General features: G+C 35.3%; 1 protein-coding gene across 4 annotated transcripts in view; it reads left to right on the top strand.

Annotated features, from left to right (window-relative positions):
- HMCN1 (hemicentin 1) overlaps positions 1 to 18,900 on the top strand; it is a 492,563-nt gene that overhangs the window by 182,564 nt on the left and 291,099 nt on the right. For all 4 annotated transcript variants that reach the window (XM_040446605.1, XM_040446604.1, XM_040446606.1 and 1 more), the window contains 3 exons: positions 5,030 to 5,201; positions 6,993 to 7,099; positions 18,651 to 18,771. In XM_040446605.1, coding sequence (XP_040302539.1) covers positions 5,030 to 5,201; positions 6,993 to 7,099; positions 18,651 to 18,771 — 400 coding nt within the window. The remainder of the gene's footprint in view (positions 1 to 5,029; positions 5,202 to 6,992; positions 7,100 to 18,650; positions 18,772 to 18,900) is intronic.

Consider the following 18,900-nt stretch of genomic DNA (forward strand, 5'->3'; position numbering starts at 1 on the left):
TTTGAGAGTTGCTAAGAGAGTAAATCTTAAAAGTTCTCATCATAAGAGAAAAAAATTGTAACTATGTATGATGATGGATATTAACCAGACTTATTGTGATTATTTTGCCATGTATACAAATAATGAATAAAACTCATATAATCTTATATGTCAATTATATCTCAGTGCAGGAGAAAAAAAAAGATGTCCTTCCAAGCAGCTAAACAAAGCTCTTCTTCATGTTTTGTTCTTGAAGGGTATTAAAAAAAATGATTTTGCTTCCATTTCTGCTTAGCACTATTATATTTCATAATATATAACAATGTATCCTGGTTTTGTGCTTTGAAATAATACCTGCATCTCATTCCCATGTAAAATAGACATATGACCTTAATTTTATTTTGTTATGGTTTTAAATTTACATCCAAGTTAGGTAGCATATAGTGCAACAATGATTTCAGGAGTAGATTCCTTAATGTCCCTTACCCATTTAGCCCATCCCCCTCCCACAACCCCTCCAGCAACCCTCTGCTTCTCTATATTTAAGAGTCTCTTATGTTTTGTCCCCCTCCATGTTTTTATATTATTTTTGCTTCTCTTCCCTTATGTTCATCTGTTTTGTGTCTTAAATTCCTCATATGAGTGAAGTCATATGATATTTGTCTCTCTTTGACTAATTTCGCTTAGCATAATACCCTCTAGTTCCATCCATGTAGTTGCAAATGGCATGGATTCTTTCTGAGCGCCGAGTAATACTCCATTGTGTATGTGTGTGTGTGTATATATATATATATATATATATATATATATACATACACACCACATCTTCTTTATCCACTCATCCGTCGCTGGACATTTGGGCTCTTTCCATACTTTGGCTGTTGTTGATAGTGCTGCTATAAACATTGGGGTGCATGTGTCCCTTCGAAACAGCATCCCTGTACCCTTGGATAAATACCTAGTAGCGCAATTCCTGGGTTGTAGGGTAGTGCTATTTTTTACTTTTTTGAGGAACCTCCACACTGTTTTCCAGAGTGGTTGCACCAGCTTGCATTCCCACCAGCAATGCAAAAGAGATCCACTTTTTCCACATCCTTCCCAACATCTGTTGTTGCCTGAGTTGTTAATATAAGCCATTCTGACAGGTATGATGTGGTATCTCATTGTGGTTTTGATGTGTATTTCCCTGATGATGAGTGATGTTGAGCATTTTTTCATGTGTCGGTGGGCCATCTGGATGTCTTCTTTGGAGAAATGTCTATTCATGTCTTTTTCCCATTTCTTCACTGGATTATTTGTTTTTGGGGTGTTGAGTTTGATAAGTTATTTATAGATTTTGGATTCTAACCCTTTATCTGATATGTATATGACCTTTTAAATATTGATCATTACATATGATATAAAATATATAAACTAAGAAAGTATCTTCAAGAACACAGGAGTCTTATATAAAACAATTATTGAGCTAGAATAAGTCTAGTTAGGTATTTAAGAGGTACAAGAACTCTTTGAAATATCAGTTTCCTACCTGTAAAATAAAGGAGCTGTATTAGATGCTCTCAAAACCCCTTGGAGATATAAACTGATACGAATTATTAGAGAAACATTTTTAATTAAAATTTTAATGTATAATTAATGGTTACCTAGTGGTTTGAAACAGTTTTTACATTAGTAAAAATGTACCAATCCAAAGATTCTCAGATTATTGTAATTCTGTTCCATTTGTCATTACACAGAAGATTATTTCCAATCTCATGATAACATTTCTCATGGTTAGACAATTAAAGGTTTCTTTCTTATATGTAGTAACATAGGAGGCCAGAAATCTCACTAATTGTAATTCTGTAGCCTGCAGTGATCTTCATTAATGCATACACTGGTAAAAATCTATATTTTCTAACAAAATGGATTGCATCTGTTTTGATTTGATTTTTTTATAAGTGGATAAAAAAGTGACTTTTAAGAAGTCTGAACTGTATCTTTCACAAGTAATATGATACATAGTAATCCTTTGTGAAAGCTTCATAAATGTTGGTGATTTGCAAAAAGTATTGAGTAAACTCAAAAGCTCTCATATTCCATACCATTTGAACACACTTGCCTTATGAAAATGCAACTAAAGTAGAAACTCTTCCATTTTTATAAGAATGCCTAGGACTTAGTGATTTCTCTGCATACGTAATAGACAATGAATAGATTCCCAGTGATATATCATAACCTCTGCATTGGGTTTGAAGGAAAGATATATTTGAGGAGCCATCCAGAGATATATATTCATTTCAAGAGGGATGTATAAAAAATTTCTCTTCCATTTCTGTTGCATTTCATTGTTAAACTTGAGGTGGGATGCACTTTTTGTTTACTAATTCTTTTTCTTCTTTTCGACTAATCACTTACAGCCACATGATGTGTCTTACCACTAAAACAAATGTTCTCATTTATCTAGTTCTCTTGTCCTTTGCCTTCTTGCATCTCCTCACTGGACATTATCCTTAAAGTTATTTGTTATCAGTCACATTTCTCATTTGCTTTCTCAGACAGTAAGCCAGTATTTCCATTTTCTTCAGTTAGACAGCCATATTCTATGTATAAGAAATAAAAATGTCAACACTCAGATTATTAAAATGTGTTTTACTTAGTCCAATAGTAGTTACAACCAGTCTGATTTCTATAGCTATATGGACAGATTTATTGAGCAGATGATACATACATTTCTATTCAAGCATGATCACTGAGAGAACCCATTTTTCAAATATGGCATCTGCTTCTTTAGACAATTGTTTTGATATATACTTCATTTTGTATATAAAATCCAGGTGCCTTCTAAGGGTAAAACTTGAGGAAATATGTAATTTCCTTTTAGGGGTAATTAACTATAATGGATTTGGTCTTTCTGTTCAATTTGTCTATGACACCACTATAAGGTTTGTGGGGTTTTTGTTTTGTTTTGTTTTGTTTTGTTTTGTTTTGTTTTGTTTTTTTTGTAAAATAACGTTTGTACTGTATTAGTCCTCTGCTTAAAGCCTTTCACGTAGTTTTCCAGTGAGATATTTAGGATAAAATCCAAATGTCACAGCCTGACTGGGTGATCATACATAGTTTGCCCCTGATGCTTCCGCCCTCATCTTCTATGTCCCCTTCTTCTGAACACTTCACCGTAGCAACATGGTTTCATTCATGTTCCCAACATATCTGGAGTACTTCTGTCTTCGTGTATTTTCTCAGGTCCTCTCTTCTTCCTGGAATGACGTCACCCCCTCTTTTCTCATTTACAGAAATACTGTCTGACTTTCATGAATGAATTTTTTCACTTTGCTCATGAAACCACTGGTGAAATATTCATTGAGGGGAAAGAAGGGAATTGAGATATAGCGGCAAGGAAACCTTTGTCTATTATGTGGCAACTATTATGATGGGCACTTTACATACATTACTTCAGCAAGGGCTCTCTGTTTCATAAATCGCCATAACGTTTTTTATTTCAGAAGAAGTCATTATTATCCTCATTATGACCAACTTCATGGACGTTAGTGCATATCCCACCTCTATCGTGTGTACAGCATGCCATGTGGTTTCCGGTGTACAAAGATGAAAGAGATGTGGGCTGTTCTTGACACTGGAGAAAAGACAGGAAGATTCATTAAAACTAAATAATGTATAAAGCGTGTGAAAAATTTAGTAAACACTAGTTCAGAGAGGAAGAGTGGTTGCTGAATATTGACTAAAATACTTAGTACCTGGAAGAGTAGCTTGAACCGTAAACATGTGTTTTATAGATGAACATAATTGCCTAACCATTGTTACTTATGTGATGTGTTAGCTACTTTCCTCATCCTTGTGGACAAAAATCAAGGGGTGGTTTTTATAGAGAATGAAGTTATTACACAGTACTTGTTGTCAGATTGATTTGTGACTGCCACTATTGTAATGAAAAAGAAGGTTTTATTTTGGGATGAGCACTGGGTGTTGTATGGAAACCAATTTGACAATAAATTCCATAATAAAATAAAATAAAATAAAAAGAAAGTTTTATTTCAAACATTTAGGCTGTAGCTTCATATTCAGCTCTGTTTAGTATTTTACGTGTAATTACAAGGGAAATTATTCATGATAGGATATAATCTTGAAAGATATGTAAACCAGAGGAAGATCAGAGGTAGATTAAAGATTATCATGATTTAGAATCAATTGTAGTAAGTTCAAATAAGCAGTTCCTACCCAGAAATGCACTATTTGTTTAATGAGAACTTGTATTTGCTGTTGCAGAACACTTCTGAGAACTGGAAGTCTTTCTTGTTTACAGTGAAGCATTAACACCTTTTTATAACCTAATTTCTTAATATTTCCCCCAAGACAGTGTTTGCAAAATACACTACTTTCATTCATTCTAACCTGAAATATTTTTCTATTTTTCAAAAAATACAGTGGTTAGTTTCTTCCATTATTTTTGGTACTTTCTTGTTTTATCATAAAAAATGAATATTTTGCTGGCATTGCAATTATTTTGCAACATTTGATATACTGCAATATATATTACAATATTCTATATATAATTACCATATACTATATTCCAACAATTCATAGACCCAACATATTGAAATTGGATTCATTTGCTAGTTATCTTTTAAAAATTGTATCTTAAAAGAAATCCAGAAAGAGAGAATGGAGGGAAATGGGATCTCACAATATTGGCAATACCATGTTGTTTATAGGTTCTTTTTTATTTCTCTTGAAAAATATAAAGCTGTCCGTAATATCTCTGCCTATTTCACTTTACTGGCTTTCAGACATCATAATCTCATTTTTAATATATTATTCCAAATAGAAAACTTGAAATCTGAGCATGGATTACACTAGTTACTTTATTCTGAAGCTACTACAATAACTGGATGTAGGAAAAGGTTTCTCTTCACCGTGGTGGAACTAAACCCCATACTAGTACAGGAAGTGCCAATTCATGTGATTAACCAAAGAAAAATACTGTATCTGAAGTCATGGATGTATAATACTGTAAATGTTTCTGACATCACTCACGCTTCTTCTTTTATAGGTGTTAAAATGGGTAGAGGAAGCAGTGCAGTCCTCTAAAGTTCACCTGTTATCAACAGATCATTTGGAACAAGCTGTAAACACTTGGAAAATTCCTTTTGATCCCAGCCTAAAAGAGGTTACTGTGTCTCTGAGTGGCCCTTCTCCAGGGATTGAAATTCGCAATCCTTTAGGTGAGATATATCATACATCATATAATAAAATACGAAAACCATGAAAGGTAAAAGTTTTTTGCACACTTATTTATGTCAAGTTAATGCTAACTTTACGAATAAATTCAGTGAATTCAAAAGTGACTAGGAAGGATTTTTTAAAAATAAAACTTTTTAGTCATAAGTATTGTTGAATTAACATGAGATTCAAAAAACTGAAACTCCTAATAATTTATATAGATCAGATTTGGTAACTTAATTGTAGCTAAACTACTCAAAAGAAAAAAAATATTTAAATTGAGCCTGAAATTATATTTTCCTAATTTATGTATGAGGAAATATTTCATGTAACATATTCTATAAAATTTAGTATTTTGTGTTATTTTTAATGAATCACATGAAAAACCTCCTTTTAAAACTAACTGCCTATTTGTTTTTTACCATATTGTCTTCTTGATAGGGTTGACTTTTACAGAAGAGAGTTAAAAACCACATTCTTTAATAGAATAATGTTTTAATTTACTTTGCTTCCTCAGTTGTATGTCATAACCCTAGGAATTGACCTGCTTCCTTGGCTAGTTGAATATTCTAATAAGACTTACATTGAAAAGGAATCTAGTAAAGATAGAAACCTCATTTTCCCTATTATTTGCATTTAGAATTTATTTATTTATTTGTTTGATTATTTATTTATTTACCTACCTATTGATGTTTGTAACATATTATCAGTTCCATTGTGGCTTTAGTGTGCTGCTTTTTTTAAACCTATTTGTGAGTATTTGTAAATGGAAAGAGAGTAACTAGCTTACTTATTCAATTTAAGTCTTAAGAAATAACTAATGCCTAAAAGAAAACAGCATAGGAAATTGTCCCCAAAGACCACATTCGTGCTACCAATCAAAGTGGAGATTTACCAAACAAATAAGACCTATTTTTTAAGACTCCTATGGGTTTAGCTGAATACATGAATTTGTCTGTTGAGGTAGCATTCCATTCTAACCTTCCATGCTCCCCAGGAAAGATTTGTGGTTTTCACTACCTGGATAATTAAAAATATGTTATTCACTGTATTATGTTTCCACTACTTTAAAAAGCCATTGACATTGATATTTTAAAAGTTGTTTACAATAATTGTAAAACTTCTGATGCAAACATAGATTCTTATAATTGATTTGTTTATATAACTGCAGAAGGAGTCTATAGAGAGCCACGAGTGAATAACTAAACTATGGCTTAATTCCTAATTTGCTTTTCTTCTTTATGTCCCAACTATTAGATACTTTAGGTAAATCTCAGGTCATAGGAGATAGTACCATGCTACTTTATTTCACTGCCTCCTTTAAATGTGACAATAAAAGCTTTCTCCTGTGCTTCATGGAATACAGGTTAATGTTTTGGGCTTCGTGCACAAATATGCCCAAGGCTCTCATGTTAGTAATACCTTGAGTGATCTCCAAAAAGACATTTATTCTGGTTTACTGTTCTTGCCATCTGTTAAATCGAAATGTCTCTAGTGACTGCACGTAACTTCTCAGTAGCCATAATAATTGCTACCTAGGCTGGCTTTGGAAATATGATTGCAGTCTGCCAGTTGTTATTTTTGTTTTAAGACCAAATCCTCATAGCAAATGGGAATATGATACTTCAGTTTCAATGTCCAGAAACCATAAAATTAAACATATTTTAGAAATAAATAATGTTTTGAGCTATAGGCACACATGTCCATCAGGTAATTTGTACTGGAAATGTATACAGCTAGTACACATAGCTGAAAGAAAGCTTATGCTTGTTACCTTTATGTCTGTCTTTCAGGGAAGCTGATAAAAAAAGGATTTGGCCTGAATGAGCTATTAAATATCCATAACTCTGCCAAGGTGGTGAATGTTAAAGAGCCAGAGGCTGGAATGTGGACAGTGAAGGTATGGTTATTTTACAAAGTCTGTTTATTTTGTTTTGATGTTGGCATGTTTTATAAAGTATATACAATATTTATATCTTCTCTCGCAATCACGGAGAATGCTTTTACTAAAAAGCAGTATACATAATGCATTTGTAAAGGTGTCTTGATCACGTGAATTTGGTAGTGTTAAGTTTTGATGACCATGAACGGCATTGATATCACCACAGAATACAACTAAATTCTCAGATAGTTTTCCAATAATCAAACCTGTAGATTGACTTTTTTATGCACCTCCTTTTTCCAAAACAATCAGAGATGGAGCTAGTCGAGAATAATGGTTAGGGGCATAGGCTCTAGTACGGGGATGCCTGGGTAGGAATCTCAATGCTGCTACTTAAAAGCTTTATTTCCTTGGGACTGTAGAGTTCTCTGTGCCTTGCTCTCCTCCTCCTAATGTCGGAATAAAAAAATAATACTCTTTTACTTCATAGAATTGTGCTGAGAATAAAATTAATATGATACAAATGAAATACTTAGCATAGTTCCTGTTACAAAGTAAGCACTCAGGTTCTATTGGCTCTTGTTATTTGGATAGATCTACATTCATTGTTTACTTGAACCCAATATGGTGTTTGGATCCTAGAATTACACGAAGTAGTATATATTCACTCTAAGCATTGTATTATGGTAATATGGAGGACAGAACATACACTCCGAATTCAGAATACCATAAATTGAAATCCAGTTCTGCAGTAGATTATGTGTGTGACTCATTGTCGTGGATATTCTAGGGACTTGCCCGTGTTTCTCAGGCTTTTCAATGTGCTCTGGCCTAATTCCAACTCCAGTATCTGCATTTCTGTGCCTAAGAGGTTTTTTTTTTTCCAGAACAGAAGAAGGCTGTTCTGCCAGAGAATTAAACCCCTCAGGAGCAGCTTTCAGTCTCTGGCAGGAATAAACTCCAGTTGTCCACATGGGAGCAGGACTGAAAGCACACCCTTCTGGGGCTACATTCCTTTTCCTGTATCACTTCCCTCTTCCTATGAGCATACTTTGTACCTCCCAAATAAACAGCTTGCTCTAGAATCCTTCTGGGATAACTCAAATTGAAGATACCCCTTGCATCATTTACTCTTGCTATCTCAGTTTCCCTACATTAAAAAAAAAAAAAAAAAAAAGATTCATGGGCTCATGATTGAAATGTTGGAGCTGCTGTGAATGTGCATGGAAGTGTTCATACCCCAGGCATCTGAGGTGCCATTTCTTGCATGTCAGTTTTTGTTTTTGTTTGCTTTTTCCTTTTTAAAAGAATACCTATATTAACTTTCCCAGCTTAAAAAAATGAAAGCTTCCATTGTAACTTCATCCAAGCCCTAGAATATTCTCAGAACTCTCAGCCTTATGGGGAAAGTAGAAACAGTCATATGGTTTTTTTGGGGGGGTGGGGGGGAGGTGGATAATATGGGATAAGGGTTTGGGTGAAAAGGCAGTGTGAAATGTAATGGCCCCATCTGCCTGTTTTATTCACCTCCTTCCATGCGCTTACTAGGTGCTCAATATTTACTGAGGGCATTCAGTTGTAACGATGCAATGTTTTACTGCTATATTTTAAACAAGTGTAGCCAAATTGGGTGGTATAGTTAGTTATTTTAACCAACTCCCCCAGTGTATGACTAGTGTTGAGTCTGACCTTCTGTGACCACAGTAAGTATAGGAGGTTTAGTCTTTTTTTTTCCCCTCAAATACTTTAAGTGTGACCTAAACCAACAATGTCTTGACTAGCAAGTTCAGTGAGGCAATTTCTTCTTGCTTTCTGAATAAGCATCAAGTTACTGATTGTGAAATATGTACAAGTGATGACATTTCTTTTGTAATATTGGCAACTTATTGCAAAGTATATGAACCTCTTTTGCAGGTGATTTGGATTGCTACCCGTAGTATTTCCTCTAGTAAAACTCTTGCCCAGAAAAAGAGAAATATTGCATGGCTGTTGCTTTATCTTGTGCCTAACACATTTACCCACTCAGTCATCCATCCAATAAACATTTATGGAGTTTTGCCCTTGGCCATGTTCCCTGATACTTAATGGGCACTAAGCACATTTTAATTGATAATTAGAACAGAAAAGCACTGAGGATTACTTTGTGAGTGAGGAGGGAGACGATAAGGGGATGGGGTGAAGGGGACTCTGTTTAGACAAGTAAGTTCAGACTCTTATAATTAAGGAAACAATGAAAAGACACAGTAAATAGATAAGAGTTCTCACAAAAAAACCTCTGGTTCTGATGTCACACCATTTATAGAGTACAATTAGTGGTAGCTAAACAAAGGATATACATTACAATGCAATTTGAAGATAATAAACTTATTTTGCTCCTATATGAAATACCAAAATAATGTATCAGGTTGATGCAAAGGAAATTGAGCTGAACCTAGAGACATAAATATCACTGCTGACTTTGGATCTCCCTTTTTGATGGCTAATGAGTGATAATGTTTTACATGTGCACTTTCTCAAGAAGAGAAATGTCTGAGATTAGATAGTATTATCTCTGGTGCTATCTCTCATGCACTCAGCTATCTGGAAAATGTCTGTTCTATCAGTAGAATTCATAAGGGCTTGTTGAATATTTCACATAGCAGTTTTTATCCCAAGTATGGAAAACTATTATTTGACTTTAGCATGGTATTCCAGGGCCACCCAACTGAGCCTCAACCAGTCCTTCTAACTCTTGTCTGTCACTTTCCTTTACACTCTAGTCAAATATAACTTTGTACTCTCTCTCATCCTATCTCCTACCACATTCTCTTGACCTGTGTTTTCTCTTAAGTTGTTCCTTCTCCTAGAATGCCCTTCCTTTCCATCTGACTTCTGATTTTCATGGCAAATGACAACACTTTTATCAAGCCTTTTCTGACTTTTTTCCATTCAAAGGCTCTCTTTTCCCTCTGGCCTTCTACTTCAGTTTTTCTGCACCTCCCTTTTTGATGATTTCTCTACAGATTTTATATTTATTTCTGTACAGGTTTTCTCTTCTTATTTTACTCTAGACCAGATTTTGTTGATGGTATATGCCACAGATGTCTGGGAAAGAACTACATGAATATTCATGAATAAAAATGAATGCATTTATTTTGATAATATCCAAGGAAGCAAGTTGAAGAGTTGATTTAGTTATGTGCTGGCATGGAACTCTTTAATTTGTCCATGATTTAAAACACTGTGAGAGTGGCAATTTCTTTTCTTCTGTGGTTTTCCTCTAAAACCTTGGTAATTACTTTTCTGTAACTTATTAGGACACTGTTACCAAATAGACAATGAGTTTACTCATCTGTATAGTTCACATAAATGACTCAAATGCTTTAGGTTGCCTCTGATGCAGGTAAAAACATGTTAGAAATAGATGAGTAAGAAGAATGTAAAGGTTTACTAAAAACACAAGATAATGTTGTTTTATGTCCCTAAATTTCCATTGTAGAGAAACTACAAATCCTGAATCTCGTTTCTGTGCAATACGGATTTTCCATTCAGGCAGCTATATCTATATATAGAATGTTTGAACATAACCACAAAAACTCTCAGGCCAAATTTTGTTCCTTAAGTGAAGCTTCCTACAAAGACATTAAATAATTGTCAGCACCCTTTGGGTTTAGGTGGCACAAACTGTTTCTATTAGTCTAGGATTATCAGTGTGATCAATGTAATCCAACACATCCCTTGGGGCACATTTCCATTAAGTAAATTTGGATAAACTGTCCTTAGATGATCTTCCAAGTAGAGAAAGAAGTGTACCCAACCACATGATTATATTGAGATTCTGAGACTAGTAGAAATGTTTTGGTTTTAGATAGCTATGCTGGTTGCCAGAGACTACTAATGGATTTTCTAAAGATAAGAATATTTTGGAAACCATACTCAAGTGGCATAAGCTTGTTTAGGAATCATAATTAAATAAATCTCAAGTCAACGAAGGACCACACAAGAAGATTATTACACTGGCTTCCAATTATTCTCACCTGGTGACTCTTTTGAAAAAGCCTGAAGATGACACCAGGTGTGTTATTTAAATGGATTAGGTGCAGCATTAATTCAGATGTTTTAGGTCAATGGAATGCTTTATACTAGAGATTTTCTGGAAAATTTCCCAGTTTTTTTAGTCTGCTGATACCAGATTATCAACCAAATAGAATGTTTCCTTTAAAAAAAAAATCTGTACATTTATATGTCTATGTGTATGTATGTGTATATCTATGTGTATGTTATGTGTAGTGTGTTATATATGTGTGCATATGTATGTTTGTGTGTGTGTGTGTATATATATATATATTTATATATATATATATATAATTTATTCTATGCTTTGGATACATTTCTTATATCACATTTCTCTAAACATACAATGCCTAATAGAATGAGAGTATTTAAATCTAGCTGGCATTATTATATCTTTGTGCCTGGCACAATGCCCAGCCCGTAGTAGGTTTTCAATAAATATTTGAAACTGCCATATTTCTTTAATTTCTAAAGAACAGTATGTCACTTAAGAACAAATACTTTGAGAAGAGTTTGCACCCATTTTCATCCAAGATCCACTACTTAATAGCTCTTTGACCTTGAAGAAATTACCTAATTTCCCAAGTCTGAGAAAAATGGGGGAAATAATGCCTACTTACTGACACATTAATGGTAGAATTAGTTGTACTCTTGAATATGTGTAAATTGAAGATTGTATGTATACTATTTCTATTAATGCGGATACACATGATTTTTTCTTACTTTGGGCTTTGTTTTTTTTTTTTTTTTTTGTTTTTTTTTTTTTTTTTTTTAGAGAGAGAGCATACAAACGGGGAGGAGGAGGAGGAGGAGAGAGAGAGAGAGAGAGAGAGAGGGAGAATGTTAAGCAGGCACCATACTCAGCACAGAGCCTGACTCAGGGGCTCAATCTCACAACTGTGAGATCATGACCTGAGCTAAAATCAAGAGTTGGACGCATAACTGACTGAGCCACCCAGGTACCCTGGGCTTATATATTTTCATAAAGCATTGAAACTCTTTAGGAAGAGAATTAAAGCCAGTTCTATCAATCACATTTTAATTCAACGTATAAAAGGGCAGGCTTCACATTTAGTAGGAGGAAAAATTCTTACTGGCGTAATGTAAGAAAGGTAATTCCTTACTAATGTTACATGTTCTTTGGGTGTTGACAAGATGTTCTACTTTACACAGTTACTCACGAACCCAAGCTGATGGAAGCTCCACCATAATTTAGAACATTCGGCCTCTTCAGTTATTTCAGTGGGAGAAAAGACTGGAGAATGTGCATTGAACTTTTTTAAAAAAGGAATTTGTGTCACTCCTGGAATGACACAGATATCTCTGTGAGTGACAGACACACTTTAGTCCCTGTTACCATGGCCTAGTGGTATACTGGATCTGGCTCATAATGGCTCATGGAGAGGAAATTATGCACTTTCTCTTCCCACCTCTGTGTTCAGTAACGTCATGTTGGGAGCTTGAAATCAGCCATGGTGGTAGTATTTACACCACAGAAATTGGCAAGTGCCCAGAATTAAGGCTTTTTATTCAGAAAGCAGTTTACCAACTCTTCACTAACCAACCTGACCTCTCCTAATGGAAGTGTATTTAGAAATGTAGAATGGCAAATGAATAATTAGATGGCATCATTATCTTCTATTGCCACAGTGTGCAAATCATCCCAGAGATGATGTTATCCTAAAATGCTATGCATCGACTTGGGTACTATAGAAAAAGCACTGAACTTGGAACAGTTGCCATTTAACTTGCTATCTAAACCTAGGCAAGCAATCATTTCTTTGAATATCAGTTTCTTTATAGTGTTATAAAGTCATCTTTGGATGCAATAGGATTACATCAAATAATGTGTGAAGAAACTTAGCATAATGCTTCTGGAAAAATTCACGAATTCTTGATGAATCTGGCATTTGCTGGTTCTTAAGGAGTCTAAGGGAAAGCACCAACATTAGTTAGGCATTTGGAGGGCTTTAGTATCATTTTTTAAACCTACACTTACAAAATGCCTACGGTAAATAAGAGACCATTATCACCCTATGGGACTTTCAATATAGAGAGGTATTTAATAGGCCTTTATGTTTAAACTAAGAAGTAGATCCATCCACAGATATCAGAGGATAACTAATTTTTCCTGGAGCTCTCCATGGTATTTTAGCCTGTCCTCCTTCACTCCTCACAGAGTCACTTCAATTCAGAAACCTAGACTTGGTCTACTCTGTTCCTTCTTTTCTGTTACTCCTTTGAGGATCAAGGTTACCTATTTACAATTTTAGGATGTCGGTAGGTATCTAGTATAACTTTATCTTTGCCTCAGCTCTGCTCACACTGCAGCAGCCTGTGTGTTCTTGACTCAGACCCTTCCACAACTTGACCAACATGACATTGTAATTCAGAGTTGTAATGAATTCAGAGTCATTTTGAGTTCATGACATTGAATTCAGAGAGTAATTCAGTGTAATTCAGAATAAAGTTCATAATAGATCGTTGTGAACTTTAAAAAATTGTATGAATAAATACACTGTGTGAAATATAATTCTCAAGAGTTCCTAGCCCATACAAACCCTGTTTAGTGCCTAGTGTCTAGAAATTTGCCTGTTATCGTTGGAGCTATCATGCTGCTGCTAGGTTTCCTTCTTCTTAACTATAGAAGCCATGAGATTAGAGTGGCTTTGTGCAGAAATGGTACTCAAGACATTCTATGGTGGAGAGATGTTTTTTTGGAGCCAAATTCAAATAACCCACATGATAAACAGACCAAATATAAAAACATTAAGTCAGTAATGTGGCTAATATTATTACATATAAAGAAAAATGATATTAAAATTGCTAGAATAATTTGGAGGAGAAAAGAGAGGGAAGGAATATGCAGCTGGACTGCCTCTATTTTTCTCTGTTTGACTCAATTACAGAACTAGCTGAATATTCTTTGTTCCACTAGGACCTTCACATCATTAATTCTCCTCCAACCCCACTATGTCCATAATATGTGAGAATTCAGAGCCTTCTCCCAACGTTTATGGAATTTGCTGAAAGCTTACTTTCTTAGGTCTCCTTGCCTCCTGATTATTTGTATATTGATTATCACCTTCTGTACTTTGATACAGGACAAAGCTCAGCCTCATCAAAAATATCACAGGAAATCCACTAATAACAGGACTTGTGAGTTTAGTAGATTTAACTGAAGATTTGGGGTTATGTCTTGAAGCACCTTATCCCCTTCTCTCCCCTTGGCCCCATTCCTCTTTTCTTCTTATTATGCCTCTACTTCTCTCCTCTGAATAGTCTCATGAGTTCCACATTACTCTCCTACTATGTAGATCAGTTCAGCATTTTCCAGTGTTTTCCTTGAAACCAGCATAATCAAATTCAGTGAGATAAGCATGAGAAACATATAGCGTGGCTATAGAGGTTGGTTTCTGGAGCTTCACTGAGTGTATACCACAGCTCTTCCACCTGATATATCTGTGAAATTAGGATAATATACTCCCACAAAGGGGCTTTTGTAAAGATCAAAAGTGATCATTTATAAAATGAAAGATTTAGTCTGTTGTACAGTTTGCATTTTGTATATGTTAATATTTCTTCTCCTTTACCATTTACTGGTTTATTTACCATCATTATACATAGGACCCTTTTGTTATTTTTCTAAAGTTCAGTTATTTATTTTTGACACAGAGAGAGTGTGAGTCAGGGAGGAACAGAAAAAAAGAGAGAGAGAGAGAGAGAGAGAGAGAGAGAGAGAGAGAGAGAGAGAACCCCAAGCAGGCTTTGTCCTGTCAGCACAGAACCCGACACGGGGCTCAGTCTCACAAACTGTGAGATCATGACCTGAGTTGAAATCAAGAGTCGGATGCTTAACTGACTGAGCCACCCAGGCCTCCCCCGCTTTTTGTTCTTATTAACACTAATATTTGAAAAAGGGAGCTGAGTTAAGAAGCAGACTAAAAAAATAATTTACCTTAAGATACCAGACAAAAATTATAAACTATTGGCGGTTTCTTAAAAAGACATTTTAATATGATGTTTTGTGTTCCCCAAGTATTATCCAAATATTGTTGTAATTATTTTCAGAGAATGATTAGAGAATGATAAATGCATGCATGAGTGTCAGAGGTCATTTTAAACTAAATTAGTTTAATTTTTAAATTTTTATTCTATTTTTAAACCACAATTTTGGTTTATTTGTGATGCCCTTCATTCCTATTACCCTGATTGATACAGAGTTGGATGTAGTTTTACATGAAAACGGACTCACTTGGAAATACTTTTGCTTACAAACCCTTTCAAATTCTATACCGACTGTTTAAAATATAATATAGAAACACAAAGTTAAAAAACTTGGTTAACCTGTTACCCTTCATATTTTTGGCATTGCTCAGAGAACAGGAAACCTACATCCTTATTTCCATATACTTCATTAATTAGTGTGGTATTTTAAGGATCAAAATTAATTTATTTTACAATAATTTTATAGAGGTTAAAAGGAGCTCCTTATTCATTAGCTCTGCTCTATTTTTAATATATTGGTTAGTAATAAAATGCCATATTTTCAAACACAGGTAATTTCTAATTTTGTCACTTTGATATTAAGCACTACTCTTAAAATGGACTCTTTGTCAGTTGATTTGTACACAGCACATATGCAAGATAATTAACACCTGATGGCAGTCATTCGGCAAATTACGGGTCATGTGTAGCCTTGGTAACCTCAATCATAGGAGACTTTCTGAGTAGCAATTAATGATAATATATCATGTCAGTGAATAATATAAATCAAGTCATCCTAATATTGACCCTTTTGATTGTCCTTACATGAAACCAGGAGGCAATAGTGTCTTCAGTAAGGCACTGTGTGATCTAAACCAGTTGAAATAGACTTAACAAGGTTTTGTATAACCCCTAGGAAATCCCAATGTAAAATTGAATCGTAGCCCATATGCACCACCACTCCCCCCTTTTCTTTGCTCTACTGTATGGAATTCATGACACATCTTCCTTTAGAAATAATGGAATAAATGGTGGTACTGAGACCCCCACACTTTACACAGTCCTTTGTAAACCTTAGGAAAATGAGCTGGAGTAATTAGCAGCAGCATTTACACTAAAAATACAACAAACCTGTTTTTATGGCCATGTGTTTTTTCTTTTTTTTTTTCACCTTAATTTTCCTTTTTTTTGTTGTTGTTTTTTTTTTTAGTTTTTGCAGGTTTTGCTCAATGAGAAAAAAATATGGTAGTAAAAGGGACATATCTCCTTCTCTTTCCTCTCCTGGTTGCTAAATAACAAGGAATCGCAGTGATTTCAGGAAGGCTGTGTAGTTTGCAGAGCTCTGAAAGTGGCATGTTTTTTTTTTTTTCAATATATGAAGTTTATTGTCAAATTGGTTTCCATACAACACCCAGTGCTCATCCCAAAAGGTGCCCTCCTCAATACCCATCACCCACCCTCCCCTCCCTCCCACCCCCATCAACCCTCAGTTTGTTCTCAGTTTTTAAGAGTCTCATATGCTTTGGCTCTCTTCCACTCTAAACTCTTTTTTTTTTTTCCTTCCCCTCCCCCATGGGTTTCTGTTAAGTTTCTCAGGATCCACATAAGAGTGAAACCATATGGTATCTGTCTTTCTCTGTAAGGCTTATTTCACTTAGCATCACACTCTCCAGTTCCATCTACATTGCTACAAAGGGCCATATTTCATTCCTTCTCATTGCCACGTAGTACTCCATTGTGTATATAAACCACAATTTCTTTATCCATTCATCAGTTGATGGACATTTAGGTTCTTTCCATAATTTGGCTATTGTTGAGAGTGCTGCTATAAACATTGGGGTACAAGTGCCCCTATGCATCAGTACTCCTGTATCCCTTGGGTAAATTCCTAGCAGGGAAGTGGCATGTTTTTAATCATGGTCTGCCTTAATATGGCTGTTTATCAGATTACAATTTTATATATAATTATATATAATATAGGCACGCATATTTCTAGTGCATTCTATCAATGCTGCTATCATGTGGTGATTTTACTTTGAGAGAGAATCTTGGTGCTCAATGTAATAACATATGGTGAACTCTTTTTCTTTCTTTTTTTAATGTTTATTTTTTATTTTGGGGGGTGGGGAAGAGAGAGAGAACGCGCAGAGGATCCCAAGCAGGCTCCGTTCTGACAGCAGAGAGCCCAGTGTGGAGCTCTAACTCATGAACCATGAGATCACGACCTGAGCCGAAGTCAGAAGCTTAACTGACTGAGGCACCCAGGCACCCCTGGTGAACTCTTATTCATAAATGTTAGGTGGGTTTTTGAAATGTCGATTCCTAGACTCCACTCACCATACATTCTGATTCAGTAAATCTGGGTTGGAGTCTACATTTTTAAGAAACAACCTGAGTGATTTTGTATAGCTGTAGATGAAGGTGCTCCTCGGCTCTTATTTTGAAAGACGTTGACATAGAGGCTAACCTTGCTCTTGGGAGACAATGTAGCACTCTGGTGAAGACCTGGGAGCTTGACCTTACCATTAAAACCCCACCTCTGCAGTTAAGAAGCCTTGTGAACTTAGAAAGCTACTTAATGACTTAGTGCCCCATCTGTTTATCAGCGCAGTGGTGATAATGATGATATATATCTGATAGAATTGTAACGAAAATTAAATTAGCCAATGTATTTAAAGAGTCTGGACATAGAGGGAGCACTCAGTAAACATTAGTGTTACTATTTTATCCTGTGGCCTTCATCCAAATTATTTATTATTTATCCACATATGAGTCATTTCAGTGCAGAGCTATTCAATATTTAGTCCAGCCATCATCCCCTTTAGGAGGTTTTAGCCGAACTACAGGCTAGTCTATGTTGCTTTTATGTATTTTTGCATACCATTTATGTATTTCTAATACTGCATCATATTAAAGCTTTCTATTTCTCCATCTGTCTCCCTCATTACCCATGAGTACTTAGAGGATGGGGACCATGTTTTATGCACATTTGTGTCTCAAGCACCCAGTGCTTTTGCTAGGACGCTGCTGAGCTGAGGATGCTGGTTGGCCAAAATCTGGATAGTGGTCAGCTCTCAGTGCTCGTCCTGGCTGTATCTTCCCAGATGCAAAGAAGGAGATCTTTTCCAGAGTCAAACTTGGATAGTGTTTAGGGGAGAAGATTTAGTCATCCATTCATTTCATCGATATTTGTTGAACGTCTACCATGTAAAACCACAATGATCCATGTCCTTATGGAGCTTTTACAGATTAACTTCAGGGGTATTCACTAGTGACTCAACATCTATATCTTATACCATTGGGCCAGTGTATTACTGAATTTTATTTTAGAACAATCCCTTGGGATATGCGTTATAAAACTTGCATTTAATGTGTAGAATCATAGTTAAGTTTAGAACACCCAGATCAGAGCCTCAATTATTGGACATCAGTCCTAATTAAACACCTTGTAGTTTCCCATACCAGGTAGTGTTTATTGTGACCAGCAACCTGGATCAACTCACGGGGTTTGTCGTTAAACATTTTTCAGACTTCTAGCAGTGGAAGGCACTCTGTTCGCATCACCGGCCTTAGTACCATTGATTTCAGAGCTGGTTTTTCCCGAAAGCCCACCCTGGATTTCAAAAAAACAGTCAGCAGACCAGTGCAAGGTTTGTATGCGCATATTACTGAAGTTGATGTAGTAGAGATCCAAGTGCAAAACATTGCTCAGATTGTCTGTGATTTTATAATTTTGTGGAATTCAACAGAATTGGGAGTTATATTCTTGGCCTCATCAC

The sequence above is a fragment of the Herpailurus yagouaroundi genome, unplaced genomic scaffold, assembly GCF_014898765.1.
Source record: "Herpailurus yagouaroundi ecotype Mexico unplaced genomic scaffold, PumYag 195, whole genome shotgun sequence".
NCBI classification, from domain to species: domain Eukaryota; kingdom Metazoa; phylum Chordata; class Mammalia; order Carnivora; family Felidae; genus Herpailurus; species Herpailurus yagouaroundi.